The sequence below is a fragment of the Lynx canadensis genome, chromosome D3 (genome assembly GCF_007474595.2).
Source record: "Lynx canadensis isolate LIC74 chromosome D3, mLynCan4.pri.v2, whole genome shotgun sequence".
Taxonomy (NCBI): domain Eukaryota; kingdom Metazoa; phylum Chordata; class Mammalia; order Carnivora; family Felidae; genus Lynx; species Lynx canadensis.
Window position 1 is genome coordinate 8,424,564 of NC_044314.2, and position 16,997 is coordinate 8,441,560.

The following is a 16,997-nucleotide window of genomic DNA, read 5'->3' on the forward strand; positions in this document are numbered from 1 at the left end:
ATCCTAGATGACTCATGGATCTCCAACTGCTTCAGGTGTGGCTACGCTTACCTTTTTGTTGTTGTTGTTGTTCAGTCATTTTACTGCTTCCCCCCCTTCACGTTCTATTCAGGTATTGAAATTAACCTATCAGCAGAGAGCATGGTATCTGAAACTTCTCCTTAGATGCTTCATTTGGAACGTTATTTACTTTGTATTCTGGACAGTTTTATTATCATTTCAAAAGGAGCTGCAAGTTGGTATCACCTGCAGCATGAAAATGGCTAATGACATTTTTCAGATGGGAAGGTAGCCAGGTGATTCTTTTTCTGAAGACACAAAATGAAATTTCGCTGAAATACTGCTGAATGTTATCTCTTCTAAGTAATGATGTTTTTTTAAAATTTGGACAAGGTGGCTTATTTGGAGCTCAAAATCAAAGGCAGAGAAGTTTTTGCACTGTTGTTTGTTTCTGAAGTCAATGGAGTGTTCAAGCCACTTGGCTCCTAGTAATTAAGGTGTCCTGTGGGTAAATGTAGCTTATATAAACCTCATTTCACAGAGAACACTAAATCGCAACTGCAAAATTACCAACATTTATGTTCTTCACGATTCAAAGAGAGAGGAGGACTACGTCAAACAAAAGCTGCACAGCAAAAGAAACCATCAAACAAAATGAAAAGGCAACCTGTGGAACTGGAGAAAATATCTGCGAAACATAGATCTGACAAGGGGTTAATATCCAAAATACACAAAGAACTCGTACAATAGCAAAACACCTAACAGCACAATTAAAAAACTGGGCAGAGAACGTAGGCAGTTTTGCAAACAAGACATACAAATGGCCAGTCTTCCACATCATAACCAGGGAAACGCCATGAGATATCCCCTCACACTTTATACTTGTTCAATGGCTGTCCTCAATAAGACAAGATAACAGGCATTGGCATGGATGTGTTTTTATAGTTTTTATAGTGTTTTACAAGTATTTACAAGATACACACGCGCTTTAGTTGACTTAACCATTCACCCAATGATGGACATCTGGTTTGTTTTCAGTCTGGGGGTGTTTCAAATAAAGCTGCTAAGAACATTTGTGTAGAGGTTTGTGTGGGAACAGAAAGTTTTCATTCCTCTGGGACAAATGTCTAAGACTGATGGGTTGTATGGCAGTTGTATAATTGGTTTGTTTATGAAACTGCCAAGTTAACCTTCTGTTCTCTCTACCCCTCCCCCACTTGTGCTCGCTCTCTTTCTCTCTCTCTCTCTCAAAAATAAATGAATAAATGGGGCGCCTGGGTGGCTCAATCGGTTAAGCGCTCGACTTCGGCTCAGGTCATGATCTCACAGTCTGTGAGTTCGAGCCCCGCGTCAGGCTCCGCACTGACAGCTAGGAGGCTGGAGCCTGCTTCAGATTCTGGGTCTCCCTCTCTCTCTATGCCCCTCCCCTGCCCACACTCTGTCTCTCTGTCTCTCTCAAAAAATAATAAAAAAAAAATTTAATAAATAAATAAACATTACAAAAACAAAGAACTGCCAAATTGTTTTCAAGAGTATCTTAACCGTCTCTTCACATTCCCAGCAGCAATGTATGAGCGATGCAGTTTTTCTGCCTTCTTGCCAGCATTTGGGGCGATTTTCACCTTTCCAGTGTGTGTGTACTGATAGCTTGTGGTGGTTTTAATCTGCATCCCCCTAATGGCTGATAATACTGAACATCTGTTCACGTGTTTATTTGCCATTTGCATGGCAACTTTTGTGAAGTGTCAGTTCATGTCTTTTGCCCATTTTCTGATTGAATCGTCGTTTTTTAAACCCTACCATAGAGTTTTAAGAGTTGTTTTTATACTAGTTCTTTGTTAGAGTTATGTAATTTGTAAATATTTTCTCCCAGTCTATAGCATTTCTTTTCCATCCTCTTAGCAGGCTCTTACAGAGAGCAAACACTTTTAATTTTGATGAGGTCAACTGATCAATTTTTCCTTTTATGGTTTATGCTTTTTGATCTCAAATCTAAGAACTCTGCCTAGGCCCGGTTTCCAGAGATTTTCTTATATGTCTTGTCACAATTTTATTGTTTTACTTCTCACATTTAAGTCCAGGATCTATTTTGAGTTACAAGGATCTATTGTGAGGTTTATGCTGAGATTCATTTACTTTGCCTCGGGTTGTCTAAGTGCTCCAGCAACATTTATTGAAAAGGTATAATCCTTCCTTCACTGATTTGCTTTTGTACCTCTGTCAAAGATTCATTGGGTATATTTGTGTGGGTCTCTTTTGTAAAAAAAGAGTTCTCTTAATCATATGCTCTGAATGTATGCTTTCATCAAAGCTCCTACACTTGTCCATGGGTGAGAACAGAATAATTCACTAATGGTGCGCTAAATGTCCAAACTAGGAGTGACTACAGTATAAAATGAATTCTCATATCTCCATATTATTAAGGAAAGCCATTTAATATTCATTACTTTAAAAATTAATTATTTTAGTGCATTCTAAAATTTAATTGGGTCACTTCCAATAATGCCATTTTATCTGTCAGAGGTATTAGTTGCTATTAGTTGTAATAGAAGTTGACACTGGCTGATTCACTTAGAAGGAAATTTATTAAATTTTTCGTTACTTCAAATTAGGAATAGAGGACTGGAGAACCAGGTTCAAGCTGCAACAACCATAAGTGATCTCTTAAATCTTTAAGTTTCTTGATGAGGCTATTGCCTTTGGACAGTAGGTACAACCATGCACAATGCTTATACTTTTGCATCAATAAATCAGTGCAGTAGAAACAATTACTCTGTTGTCCCCCGTGAAGATCTCTATCCTGGGCTGCCTTCTTTTATCGCTGACTCAAAGTCTGGTCATGTAATTGGTAACACCTAGCTCGTTTCTCATGTCCTGGCAGCAGAAGATATGAGGAAAGAATATTTTTGGCATTTCATCTTCTAATAATGTGAGGTTTATTTGCTATCTTCAATAGCTATAATATTGATTATATCTATAATATTGATGATGGGGTGCTATCCAAATATTTTGAAAAAGATGGAAATGCTGGGTGAGAAACCAAATGATGAATACCTGATTCATACTGTTAATTTGTTTAACTACTTATGAAGGCATACTACACCTAATTATCCTAGTTCAGTAGGGTTTTGTGGTAATATATAGTGATAAACAACTTGTTTTGAATTCTTTTCTGGTGAAGAGGGTCAACTTGGGTAGACTGATACAAAACCAAACAAACACAAATGAACAAACAATTCTATTGCCCAGAGACCCACTAAGTAAGAAATCTCTGGAAGCAGAACTTGTCATTGTTATTTACACACACACACACACACACACACACACACACACCAAAACTCAAAAACCATTTCCTGTGATTGTAATGTATGTCCAGTGTTAAGAACCATTGTGAAAGGGGCAGAACAGTTCGGCCTTGTTCATGAAGTCGAATGCTAGAGCAGGCTTTTAACTGCTTTTTGCCTCATGTCCCCCCCGGCCATTTTTATGCACAGACAGGTCACACATAAACACTACTTGCAACAGTTGTGTTTAGTCCTATCACCCAAACGGCTTGGTCTTTTTTTTTTCTTCAATTTCACTATCACAAACCCTAGTTCTCCTACAAAGACGGATAACCCAGCTAAAAATATCTGAAGACAAAATTACCACAGAGTCTCGCTGCTAAGGAAGAGCTAAAGCCAACTTTCTTGGCTCTCAGCACAGTTCTGGAGGACCACAAAGCCCCTGTTTCCCCACGCAGAAATCTCTACCAAATTCAACCAGCTGAGAATTTCCCATTTCTGTTAGTGGCATCCTGGGTAACTCAGGCCAGCCTACTTGCTGACAATTAGGAAAGCTGGGAAAACACAAAAGTCATCTATTTGAAGGTATTGAAGCCCACCAAAGACAAAACTGAGAATTTATTTCTGTCAGAAATTCTAAAAAACAGGATCGAATGAAAATTGTATCCCTGAAAGAAATAACTTAAATTGAATACAATGAATAAATTCAACAGTAGATTATTCATAGTTGAATAGAAAATTAGTGAACTAGAAAATGTGTAAGAAAATATCCAAACTGAAGCTTTGAGTGACCAAAAAAAATGAAATAGAAAAAGGCACAGAAGTACAGAAAATATGGTATAAATGATTTAGTACATGAGTCAGGAAGAAGAGAAAAGAGTGGACAGAATTGATAGGACAGAAGGGGAAACAGCAAAGAACTTTTCAGAACAGAAGAAATATATCAAGTCATAAAATCCAGAAGCATTATAAACCCAGGAATAATAAATAGAATTAAAGCTACATTTATACCCAGCACAGCAATATTTCTGAAAACCAGAAAATGAGGGTATTAAATGCAGGCAGAGGGGGAAAGTCTAATCATTTTCAAAAGGTGACAATACGACAGCCAACTTTTCAAAGCAAACAGTGACAGGTAGAAGACTTATTTCTTCTCGGTGCTAGAAAAAAAATACTCCCATGTCAGTGATTCTCAATCATGGCTAGCCACTAGAAGTAAAACATGCTTTTCTAGTATACTAAACTTCACCCCTCGTTGCTCTCCTTGACCAAATACTACTTTACCACAATGCCTTCTATACATTCAAGATTCAGGGATGTTGCTAAATTGAGAATGAACATTAACCTTTCCTATAAAATACATCGGTGACTTCTTGGGTTCTTAGAACATTGTAAGCCCTTTATTCTGGGCCTTTACTCAATGTTCCTCACCCATCCAGACACATGTTACCATTTAGGTATGCTATTTCTTCTGCATGGAACTCACAAAGCCTTCTCTATACATGATTTCTCAGCTTGGTGTTACTTTCTCTATAAACCACAAAGCACATACTGTCTATGTGTACTCACTAGGTATTTGCCATATATTGTCTCAATTCTCTCTCTCCACCCATCCATTTATGCTCTGTCTCTTCAAATAGGAAACCAAACAACAAAGGCAACAACAAAAGAAACCTCTGAGATACCAAGAATGAGTTGTGACACTGCAGTTAACTACCTTGCAAAGCCATAAACCCAGACCTATGAGCAAAAACAAAAAACAAAAGCCTCAAGGTTTTTTTTTTTCTTCTTCCTTTTTTTAAAAAAAAATGTTTATTTAGTTTTGAGAGAGACAGACAGACAGAGCATGAGCAGGGGAAGGACAGAGAGAGAGAGGACGAATCTGAAGCAGGGTCCAGGCTCCCAGCTGTCAGCACACAGCCCGACACAGGGCTCGAACCCACGAACTGTGAGATCATGACCTGAGCCAAAGTCAGATGCTTAACTGACTGAGCCACCCAGACACTCTTACAGGTGCTTGTCCTTAATAAAGTCTGAAGCATTGACTCTCCAATAGAGCATCATCAGAAGTTACTGAGTTTTAAACAGCCATGGTATTGTAATCACTTACATTAGAACACACAAAGTAAAAGAAGGATGTCTTTTGTGAGTAACCATATTGCAGTGTCAGCCGTACATCAAGATGGCTCACAGAAAGAATGATTCAGAGTCTTTAGAAAATTTTAAGTTATGGGGCGCCTAGGTGGCTCAGTCGGTTGAGCGTCTGACTTGATTTTGGCTCAGGTCGTGATTCCAGGGTCCTGGGATCAAGTCCCGTGTTGGGTTCTGCACTGAGCATGGAGCCTGCTTGAGATTTTCTGTCCCTCCCTGTCTCTTTCTGCCCCTTCCCACTAACTTGTACATGCACTCTCTCTCAATAAGAGAAAAGAAAAGAAAAGAAAGGAAAGAGAAAAAGGGAGGGGAGGGGAGGGAGGGGAGGAGGGGAGGGGAGGAGGAGGGAGGGGAGGGAAGGGAAAGGAAAGAAAGAAAGGGAGGGAAAGGAGAAGAAGGAAAGAAGAAAAGAAAAAGAAAAAAAAAAAGAAAAGAGAAGAGAAGAGAAGAGAAGAGAAGAAAAGAAAAGAAAAGAAAAGAAAAGAAAAGAAAAGAAAAGAAAAGAAAAGAAAAGAAAAGAAAAGAAAAGAAAAAGAAAAATTTAAGTTATGTCCACCACATTGAGAAGTAAATTTCTGTTGGGGCGTCTGGGTGGCTCAGTTGGTTGAGTGCCCGACTTCGGCTCAGGTCATGATCTCACAGTTCGTGAGTTCAAGCCCCACGTCGGGCTCTGTGCTGATAGCTCAGAGCCTAGATCCTGCTTCAGATTCAGTGTCTCCCTCTCTCTCTGCCCCTTCCCTGCTCATGCTCTGTCTCTCTCTGTCTCTCAAAAATGAATAAACATTAAAAAAAATTTAAAAAAAGAAGTAAATTTCTGTCCCTCAAAGAAATTTCTACTTTATCATTTTTGTATTCACATCATAAAGCCTTATAGAATGCCCAGCATTATGTGACTGATTTATTGGATAACTATATATTTCGGAAATGACAATGTGTAAGTCTCAAGCACTAATAACGGTGTTTTTGTTAGTTTATAGTCATCTAATACGTCTCACATTTCCCTTATTTACCCCCAAATCCTCACCGTCAGGCAATGATTATCAACCCTAGCACCAGATCAGAAACCCCTGGGGAACTCCAAAAGCATATCCACGTTCAAAACCCAGCCAGACCAAATCAATGAGGAAAAATCTGGGCTCTGTAGGTAACTTCAACATGCAGTCATGATTGAGAATTACTTTTTTTTTAAATATGAGTACTAACATGTCATTTGGAAATACTGTATATACATATTATATTTAATATATAACACACATATATGTATTTATGACACATACGTATGTATACACATACATGAACGTACATATGTACATACATATTTTAAAGGCTAGTGAATGGTCAGAGAAAACCAACTGCATATTTACGAAGAAACAAATCGTGAAGAGAAAAATGATTGTACATGTTTATACATGTACGATACCTTCTATAAAAATCTACACAGAGATGCCTGGGTGGCTCAGTCGGTTAAGTGTCCAGCTTCGGCTCAGGTCATGATCTTACGGTTGGTGAGTCTGAGCCCCTCATCAAGCTATCTGCTGTCAGCATAGAGCCTGCTTGGGATCCTCCGACCGCCCCCCTCTTTGCCCCTCCCCCCCTCGTTTTCTCTCTCTCTCTCTCTCTCTCTCTCTCTCTCTCTCTCTCTCTCTCTCCAAATAAATAAATGAACTTAAAAATGTATCCAAAAAATCTACACGAGTATATATATTTCAATTCCTTTTTCTTAAAAGTAGCAAGCAACACAAGAAACTGTGAGGCCTGGCAGGAGGTCACGGCTGTCAGGGTGGATTCCGTCCTGCCCGACGTGCAGGGATTTGGGCAACACGGTCACGTTCTTTGCTGCATGACCACCTCACTACACACCATGTTTTGATTTGCCAGGTCCCAGGAGAAACGTATGATTTTTAAATTATGTTTTTTTTAGATGAACTCTTTTGCATTAAGTTAATTTAAACGTGATCTTTCATATAACTTTTTTTTTTAATTTTTAAGTTTATTTATTTATTTTGAGAGAGAGAAAGAGCACAAGTGGGGAGAAACAGAGAGGGAGAGGGGGAGAGAGAATCCCAAGCGGGCTCCGCACTGTACGTGCAGAGCCCAATGAAGGGGCTTGAACTCATGAACCAGAAGATCATGACCTGAGCCGAAATCAAGAGTCAGTCGCTTAACTGACTGAGCCACCCAGGCGCCCCCTATGTAACTGTTTTAATAAAAGATCATCTCTCATAAATAATAGTAATGCTAAAATAAAGAGATTTCAACATTTTTAAATATTTTAAATTCTACATAGACACGATCAGCTGCATTTTGGAGCCTGTTCTCCACTCCTACAAGAAGTTAGCCGGTTTTTAGATGGTATAATGAAAATGAAATCATGTCCATTTAAAGTGGTCTGGAAAAATACCTGCGTATTATGTCCGTATTGTGGTATCAATTCTCTTCCTAAATAGCACTTGTTTTTTCCGTTTTACTGAGATACAATTGATATATTACGTGGCAGAAGTTGAAGATGTACACCTTTATGATCTGATCTACGTACGCATTGTGACGTGATTAGCACACTGAGGTTATTTAACATCCATCACCTCATCCAGGTATGATTTTGTTTTCTTACGATGAGAACTTTGGAGGTCTACTGTCCTAGCAACTTTAAGATACACTATACAGCACTGTTAGCGACAGTCACCGTGCTGTGCATTCCATCTCCAGAACTTACTGATCTTACAAGGGAAGTATCTTTGACCACCTTCTGCCTTCTGCCGGTTCCTCCACCTCCCACCTGCCAGCAGCACTTTTATCCGCAACGTCAATAACTTAAAGTTGAGTCAAGTGAATGATAGCATTAGCTTTACACTATGTAACCACCTGAGAAAACACTTACTTTGAATAACGCGAATAGATGGGTTGCTACCTATGTATATTGCAAAGTGGAAGCTGTTGCCTTGTAGATGCGACACTGAACCTGAAGTTACCATACCTAGATTTGAGTATATACAGTCCCACACAAACCCAATCTGTGTCTCTGTCGCTCTGGCTGATTCACTTTACTTTTTCTGGATCTGAGTTTATGTACAAAAGGTAAAATTAAATGAGGGTAACATCAAATATACTTTCAAAAAGCATGTTGGGAAAATTACATAAGACAATATATGTGAAAATTCTTTAGGAGCTGTAAAATACATGGTACCCCACGAGGCAAAATGATCACATTACTTTTACGAAGCTTCAAATCAAAGCTCAAAGTGTCTGACCTCTCAGTCATTTTACTGTTAAGCCAAAATATTAGCCAAGCTTTTTATAATGAATTTAGTACAGTAACAGGAGAAATACTTTGCACATGTTCAAATATTACAACCACCATTTATTTCAAACAACATGAAAACATTTCTTTATTAAATGAGTTTCTGTTCTCCACTAATAACAAAATACCATGCCTTGTTCCATTCAATTGGACTGACAGGTGTAATACTCTCACTGAGGGATAGTGTTGCAATATAAAAATGAGGTACTCAAAGGATAATACTGCTCTCTATCTTAAAACTAATGAAGATTTATGCAGAAAGTTCAAGAAAATGTCCTTTACCTACATTCTTGAACTCTTTGGACAATGCTACCAGAGCTTAAAGAAAAAGAAAATACCGTGACGAAAGTTAAGACAAAATCAGTAAAACTGAGGTAAAGAAATTATAGTATTCTCTCTTTTAATTAGTTTGTTCCATTTGATGGAAATTATTTCTTCCTTAAAACTAAAACTTCAAAATTCACAACATCTAGAGAAGATCAGTAGATGGTAGGAAAATAGGTAATTTTTGTTTGTACTGCTCACTTTTGACCTGTGTAGTTTCTAAAATGAAGTGGGTGTCAACAGAAACAGAGTCATGAATACTTAATAGTCCTACCCAATATCATTCACATGGGTTGTTACAATCCAAATAGAACAACACATTACAACAAAAATACTTCAAACAACAAAAATGGATCACACCTATTTCAAATACATAGGCTTCAAATTAAACTGTGTGTGTGTGTGTGTGTGTGTGTGTGTGTGTATTTTAGACTGATCCTAGATATCAACCATTACTGAGCACTTTTGAAAGACATTTAAGGAAGCTGGCAATTTTGTAAATTCTTACAAAGATATTTTACCACTGCATAATTACTCTACTCACAATTTATTTCAGTAAATTTGCAAGATTTCCCTAAGCACTGAGTATAATCTTTGTTATCTGAGGAAATGCCATCTTTTAAGATTCACCTTGCCAGCAGTCATGTGTAAATATATTAAGATAAAAACTGAGATGTGAACATTTATATCTCACTCCTGATTTAACAGCTGGCCCCAGGTAGCACACAGACATAATCATTTAATATCAATATCTAGCAAAACGTCTGGGCTTGGTGTTTACAGGTAGGCTTATTTTTATTTTCCTTGTTTTTGGCTTTAAGTTTTGAAAATCAAAGAACATCAGGCATGCCCATATGCATGCGTAGGGATTTTTTAAAAAGACAAAAATCTCACTAATTTCTGAAAATACCAGAAATGCCATACGTACATATAATTGCAAACAAATTAATATACAGGGATTCTATAGAAGGTATACAAGATGTTTTTCAACTCTAAAATTGTAAGAACCAGTAATTCTTGTAGAGATAGGTAGATAAGTCGATAGAGATAGAGACAGATATAGATACAGAAATTAAGTGGAACGTATACATAGTGTTAAATATATACATGATAGTCACCATGAATGAAAACCTAAAATAAAAACCGCTAAAATAATTAGAATTTTCATGTATTCTAAATCCATATTTTATGAGAAAGAGATAAATGATAAATAACCATGGATACAATGGGTCCTTTCCAGAAAGCAATGTCCAGGATACGCAATATTCCAGAATGAGTAAAGATTTAAATACACTGAAAGCAACTTCCATGTCTTAAAGCCATGGATGGAGAATTCATATCTGAAGTAACGACCCTGAAAGTTCTTTTAACTTCTGAATGGTCAAAGTGATTAAGTTATTTATAAATTTTATCTTAAATGTATTTATTGCATCTTATTCTTGGAAAACTGGTAATGTATGTCATATAAAATAAAATCACTCTTCATAAAATACTTTCTAGATATTTGGGAAACCAGAGACATTTTTAATTGCTCTAGTCAACCAAAATAATGCAAATGCACACATGAAAACTCCCATTTATATTAATAAATAAACTTCTACAAAGGGGTAAATTCTCATAAACGTCTCTCATGAAAAACAACTCTCTTCCATCATCAGAAGAAAGCTGTTTGTGGAAGAACAAGAAAACCCAAAGAACTTACAGGAAGCTCAATAATCATCAAGCCAGGGATGGTAGCATCTCAAGGTTTGAATCAAAGTGGTAGAGAAAGCAAGATGTGGATGAATCCACAGTAAGTTCTTGAAACAAAGGGAGACTATGCAAAAGAGAAAATCCTGAATAGATGTTCAGCTCATAACGTTGGGGCTCATCACATACTCCAAATGTGTTGCTCTGACTTTCTCTGCTTCCCTTATATCCAGGTTGGGGTAAAGTGACTCTTACTGGACTAACGTACTATGAGTAGTAGTGATGTAGGAGGTATTTCTTGCTAATAACCCTGACTTAATACAACATGACTCTGGAACAGTCTCTCTCTCTCTCCCCCTCTCTCTCTCTCCCTCCGTCTCTCCCTCTCTCTCTCTCTCTCTCCCACACACACACACACACACACACACACCATCTGATACACAATAGATGCTTCATAATTATTTGATTATACTTTGAATGTGCAAACGCCAACCGTATTTCGAGATGTTCCTTTGATACCCACACAAACAGCAAAATCCCTGACCTGACTTTGAGAAAGAAATAGAAAACGATTTTGTGTAAAATACTATTTATTTGTGCACAGTGTGCCTGTGAATAGCCTCGCTGATGTATTTGAACAGAATTCCTTGAGAACAATGATGTGAGGGCTGAGTCTAGAATTAGTCAAACTGTGGCAGCCGAGATTTGTACACCGATGTTAATGATAGTGATGATGACGTCCCTCTATAAGGCTGCATTTACTTTAGCTACAATATAGAGTCCACACGTCATGTGTAAAGTTATTTTAATGATTTCAGTGGTCGAGTTCTTAGTTTATCTGCAAACCAAGAACAGGTTGGATATTTTATAATATATGCCTTGCGGACTAAATTTAATCTTTCAGTGGTCACAAGGAAACATTTAATTAATAAAGGCTAAGAGATAAACAATTTTGGCCAACATGCTTTTGCTTTGTTTTATTGTTATTAGTCCTGTTAAGTAACTTTTTATTAAAAAAAATACTGACCACTATGGCACCTTGTGAATTATAATACCAGTTATGCAACACAGAAGAGGGCAAAAGAAACTGAACTACAGTAAGGGCTTTTAAATCATGCAAAAGGAAAATAATATATTCATACAAACTATGGTATGTCATAATGAAAAATTAACATAGACTATAAAGACATGACTCTAAGAGTCATGTCATTTTATGTTTAATGATTTAATACCTTTAAAATTTTAATGATTGAATAAACATAATTTTAAAAGACAAGAGTAAAATTTGGGGCAATGACACTATTTTTTTTCAAAATTATTTTCCTGAATGGAAGATAAGCTGGTTAATGAGTCAAGACAAACTTCAAAGCAAACATTCAAAAAATTGTTCAACACTCACTACTTCACTCAAACAACTGGGTAAGGAAATATTCTCCACTAGGAGCACTAAATTCTGTAGGAAGACACAAGGCAAGGGCCCTTTCACCATTTCAATCTGGAAGGGCCTGGATCCTGGTTTTCCCCTAGCCCAAAAGGCAACTAGTGCTTTTCTGCCCTCATTCAGCACAATAGGGAACACTAACTAGTAAGGAGAAAAGAATCCAATAGAATATTTCATCTCAAAATATGCTTTTGTGTCATAATCTCGGATACCACTGGCCTCATGCCCAGGGGTCTATTTTCCCCTTTAGATTATTATAAAATTTGGTTTTTGCAAGTACGAGTTCGGTACCTCATAAATCAAATATCTGTGCATATTTCATCAGAATTCCTTTTATTTTAGTTCCAAACATAAACCATAAAAAGAATCGTGACGTATCATTTGAGTTCAAAATATTATTTTACTTGGAAAAGCCCATACTTCTGAGTCCATGACATTAGTAATATGTCTTATTAACTATGGAAATTACATTTTAATGTTTGGATAAATTCTATTGCTATGCTTAAGGCACACAACACTTGCTTAGAGTTTTACTATCTTATGAGACAAACTTAACTTACTAAGCTTCACAGAATCTATAGGTTTGTCACGTGAATTCACCCTTCTGAATACTAGAATATTCTGAATTTAAAGTCTCTATAGTTTTTTAAATAATATTCTTCAAAATAGTGAAGGTTCGTTTAGTTTAGCGTTTCGATTTAATATTAAAACGAAAGTGTTTCAACACCAAAGTCTGAAGTTTACATTTCTCAAGTAGAAATGGAAGACAAAAGCAATTAACCTATACATAAACATGCTTTTACTGTTTTCTCTGAAGGGCGTCTTTTACAAAGGCTTATCTCCAAGCAGTGAGTCTGGAAAGGGATGCTATGGGATTGCAAACACATTTGCACACATCTTAAAGAGGAATGGTGTTTTAAAAGGACGTTTCAAAGGCTGTTAACACGCATGGTTCCCCAAGAAGCAGTCAATGCTCTTTTCTTGGATCCTATATTTTAATTAGGTTGCATATCCCGTTTTTGTCGTAGCAAATCCTGGAAAGCTGGGAATGGGAGAGGAATCCTACAGACCCCCGGGGCCGAGAGCGCGAAGGCCGGGGTCCTCAGGGTTATATTTCTTAGTCTCATCTCATGTACACAGTGACTCTGTGTTAGGAGATACACATCTACCCGGGGGACCTGAATCATCCGTTAGCTTATAACGCCTGAGGTGTCAGACACAATTGAGATTCCAAGAAGACGGAAGGCGCGAGAATGATGAGCAAGCACCCCGTGGGGGAGCAAAGGGCTTCAAAGGTCAAGTTCCTAAAATGGTTCTCCCCTCCAGCTCTCGCTTGCCTTGCAGCGCGTCCCGCCCGCGAGAAGCCGGCAGCCTCCTGGACAACTGCAGCTTTACACGTGGGTCCTTCCTATCTCCCGGGAAAGGAACGAGGCGCAATTAAATCTCCACCCGAGAGCGGCCCTTGCAACCAGAGGGGCTGCACCCCCCCGCGCGCGCGCGCTCTGGCCCCGGAAGGGCGCGCGGCAGGCCACGGGAGCGCCCGGCTGCGCCGGGTGGGGGTGGGGGTGGGCGCTTTGTAGTCGCCCTGTCGTGTACGCCCCACTTCTACGGATCTGCCCAAGTTCGGGAATGGGTCCCTCGTCTCCTCGGGGCACCGTCTGCATCTCCAACGAGAAAGCCAGCAGAAAGCAGCACCAAAACCCAAGTGTGCCCTTTTCCCTTCCCTGTGCCCCCCCACACCTGCGTCCACCAACTCCTGATAAAACGACTCCTGGGTGCGTAGTGATGCGTCCTCTTTTAGGGGTTTGGGGGTTCTGCCCTTTCTTCGTTCAATTTTCTAACGGTATACTTAGAATTATTTTTCTTTCTTCCTTTTTAAGTGAGAGAATTAGTGAATTTCTCCCTCCTCTCTTCCCCTCTCCAAGTTGGAGGACTCATCCAGTCAGCAGGGAACGCGGGGAATGTTCTGGTTCAAGGCCGCTTTGCCCCAGGATTCCGGAGCTTCGCAGAACTGGAACTTTGAGAACACCGAGGTAGAGAAACATCCAGGGAATCCGGGAAAGGGGCTCTTTCGCCCCCACACCGGTTTCCCTTCCTGCTCTGGACCGGCCCGCCAAGGTCGTTCTCGGTGGCCCTTCTCGCGCGCCCATCGCGCGCTCCCCCACGGCCACCACCGGGACCCCCTGCGCGTCGTTCCCGCGGTCCCCCCACGCCCGCCAAGCCCAAAGGCCCGCTCCTCCCCTCCTGGCCTCGGGGCTCCACACCCAGGTCTTCTGGGACCATCCACGTGTCCCTCCTACCTCCTCGTCTGGTCACTAGAGAACTTCTGAACCCCTCGGGGCGGGGGGGGGGGTCTACACTGTTTCTCTCCCAAGTCAGGCACAACGTCTTGCACGGAAAAACTACGACAAGGTCTCCGTAAACTTTGCCGTCGCGAACCCTGCCGTGTCGGCGGCGGTGAGCACACACCTGCCCGCACACGGGCGCAGGTACACCTGTCCGGGCGCGCACACGGCCAGGGAGCCTGCCCCTGGGCAACCGCTCAGGGAGCCCGAAACTCGCTGGCAGTCGCCGGCGGGGCCGCGCGGCAATGCTTGGGCATCAAAGGAGAATTTCGAAAGGGGCTGGGGAAGCGGGGACTAGGACACGGGGCTTGTAAATACACACACGGGAGCGTCCGTCCGGCTCCCGCACAGCGAGCCATTCTCCCCGAAAGGCGCACTTTGGAGAACAGAGCACTGTGGGCTGCACCGTCCATAAACCCCCCTCCGAGGCGCATTCGTCTTCCAACCTGACCATCCCTTCCGTCTACATGACTTCTCAGTCTGGTCCAAGCCAGCAGCCGCGCGCGCATGAGGACGGGGACCGGGGCGCTCCGGGAACCCTCGGCCCGGTGTGCAGAGCCCCCCGAGGCAGGTGCGGGCCCCCACACCGGCCGAGCAACAAGCGGGCTGTCCGCGAAAGGGCCGGGTCCCTCTTCGCCCCTGTCCCCGCGCGGGTCACCTCTCCCCGCCCCCCTCCCTACAGCCGGCCGCGCCAAACGCGAGCCGGGGAAGGAGAAAGCCGAGCGAGCCACTCACCCCCAGCTTCCTGCTGCGGATTTTCACGTAGCCCTGCTTGACTATGTCGTTAAAGTTGGAGGCCATGGCCAGCGCGATCGGGCTCGTCCCCTCCGCGATCGGCTTCCCCGAGTCGGGAGCCGCCAGCCGCCGCCGCCGCCGCCGCCGCCGCCCGGTCCGCGCAGGTCTCGCATCCAGCCAGCCGCCGCCACAGCCGCGCCGCCGCCCGGTCCCCCGAGCTCCCGCCGGCGGGGACGCGGGCCGGTGGCAGGGCGGCCGCGGACGGGGAACGCGGGCCCGGCGCCGCGAGCAGCGCCCGCCCTCCGCGTTCCGGTCCTCACCTCCGCCCCCCGCCGCGAGCCGAGCGCCGGGCCCGCGCCGCCGCCAGCTGCGGGCGCCCCCTCCGCGCCGCCGCCCCCGGCAGCACCCACGGGCTGGCGCCTCGCTCGGCGGCGCACAGCTGGCCGGAGCGCACCGGCGCGGGGGGAGGGGCGCGCCGACTGGGCGGCCGGGCTCCCTCCCCGCCCCCCACCCCACCCCACCCGGGCCCCGCGGGGTGGCTGCGCTCGGAGACGCTCGCTGGACGCGCTCCATCCCCGGCGGCTCCGGCGGGGAGCGCCTCCCGCCTCCCGCGCCCCGGGTCGCGCTCCCCGCCCCCGGCCCCCTCTGCCCGAGTCCGCGTCGCTCTCCCGGGTGCGGGATTCCTGAGGACACGGCTCCTCGTTCCGGGGCTCTCCGCGCCCCCTCCCCAGCTGGACTCGGGCAAAGGGCGGTGGGGACGCCCCCGAAGAGGGCAAGGCAAACGGGAGGCAGTGGTTTATTTCGATGGCCTTGTGTACGTGCATGTTTTGTTCCCGAGCACATGCTCGCGTTCCAGGTCTCTGCCCCACTGGGAAGAGTAAATCGACGCCGAGCCCTGCCCGGTGCACACAAAGAGACCGAGCGTGCGCATGTGTCTAATCCCTCTGCTGCTGGGGAGGCTGGAGCGAGATCACGCGCGGCAGCCCCCTCGCCGACGTCCTCGCGCGAAGAGGCAGCGAGGCTCGGGCTCTTTGGCAGGACCGGCGTGGACTGATGGATGCGCGCGTGTTAGTTAACTACGACTCAGAGTGGCTCGTGGCATTTCATCTTCCGGGGGAGATGGAGACCATAACTGTTACTGGTGGATGCAAATGATTTCCCGAAATGTTCAACTTGCAAACATCAAAAACAGTGGAGAACTTTCTCCCCTTTACGTAGGAACGCTTGGCGTTTAAAAGTAGGCTGCTCCCTGGTGTAAAGAAATTTTAATTTAAAAATTATATCCATTTTTATACGAGGCAAGGAGAAATAAGCAGTATTGCATTCTGGCTGGCGGCAAGGTATGGGCTTTTGCTGTAGGGAAGACTATTTAGTACCTAGTCGCTCAGGGTATTTCTCTTTAAGAAAAAAAAAATGTAATAGGATTGAAAATTTTATAAATGACTCCTTCATTTATAGTCTATATTCGATAAAAGTTCAAAAGAGTATGTTTATTTCCACTTCCCATAGCGAGCAGTGTTTTCCCATGTTTTCAGTAAAAATGTCTTAGCCTTATCGGGAACATACTAATTTTAAGACTGAAAGGAAACTACTTAATTGAAGGGAGGAAAACTATGAAACCTTAAAGGACCAAGTACTATGTCCCTGACCCCAACCAAATAGGCACCGCAAAGGCGATTTTTGTGCCATTAGTAGCAAGAGTTTTCATCTAGAGCCTGTATATGGAAGTA

General features: G+C 42.7%; 1 protein-coding gene across 1 annotated transcript in view; it reads right to left on the reverse strand.

The window, feature by feature from the left end:
* The window catches only part of DOK6 (docking protein 6), a 366,092-nt gene extending 350,707 nt beyond the window's left edge, over positions 1–15,385 (reverse strand). The window contains exon 1 of the mRNA XM_030336976.1: positions 15,268–15,385. Coding sequence (XP_030192836.1) covers positions 15,268–15,333 — 66 coding nt within the window. The 5' untranslated portion in view covers positions 15,334–15,385. The remainder of the gene's footprint in view (positions 1–15,267) is intronic.
* Positions 15,386–16,997: the final 1,612 nt, after the last annotated feature.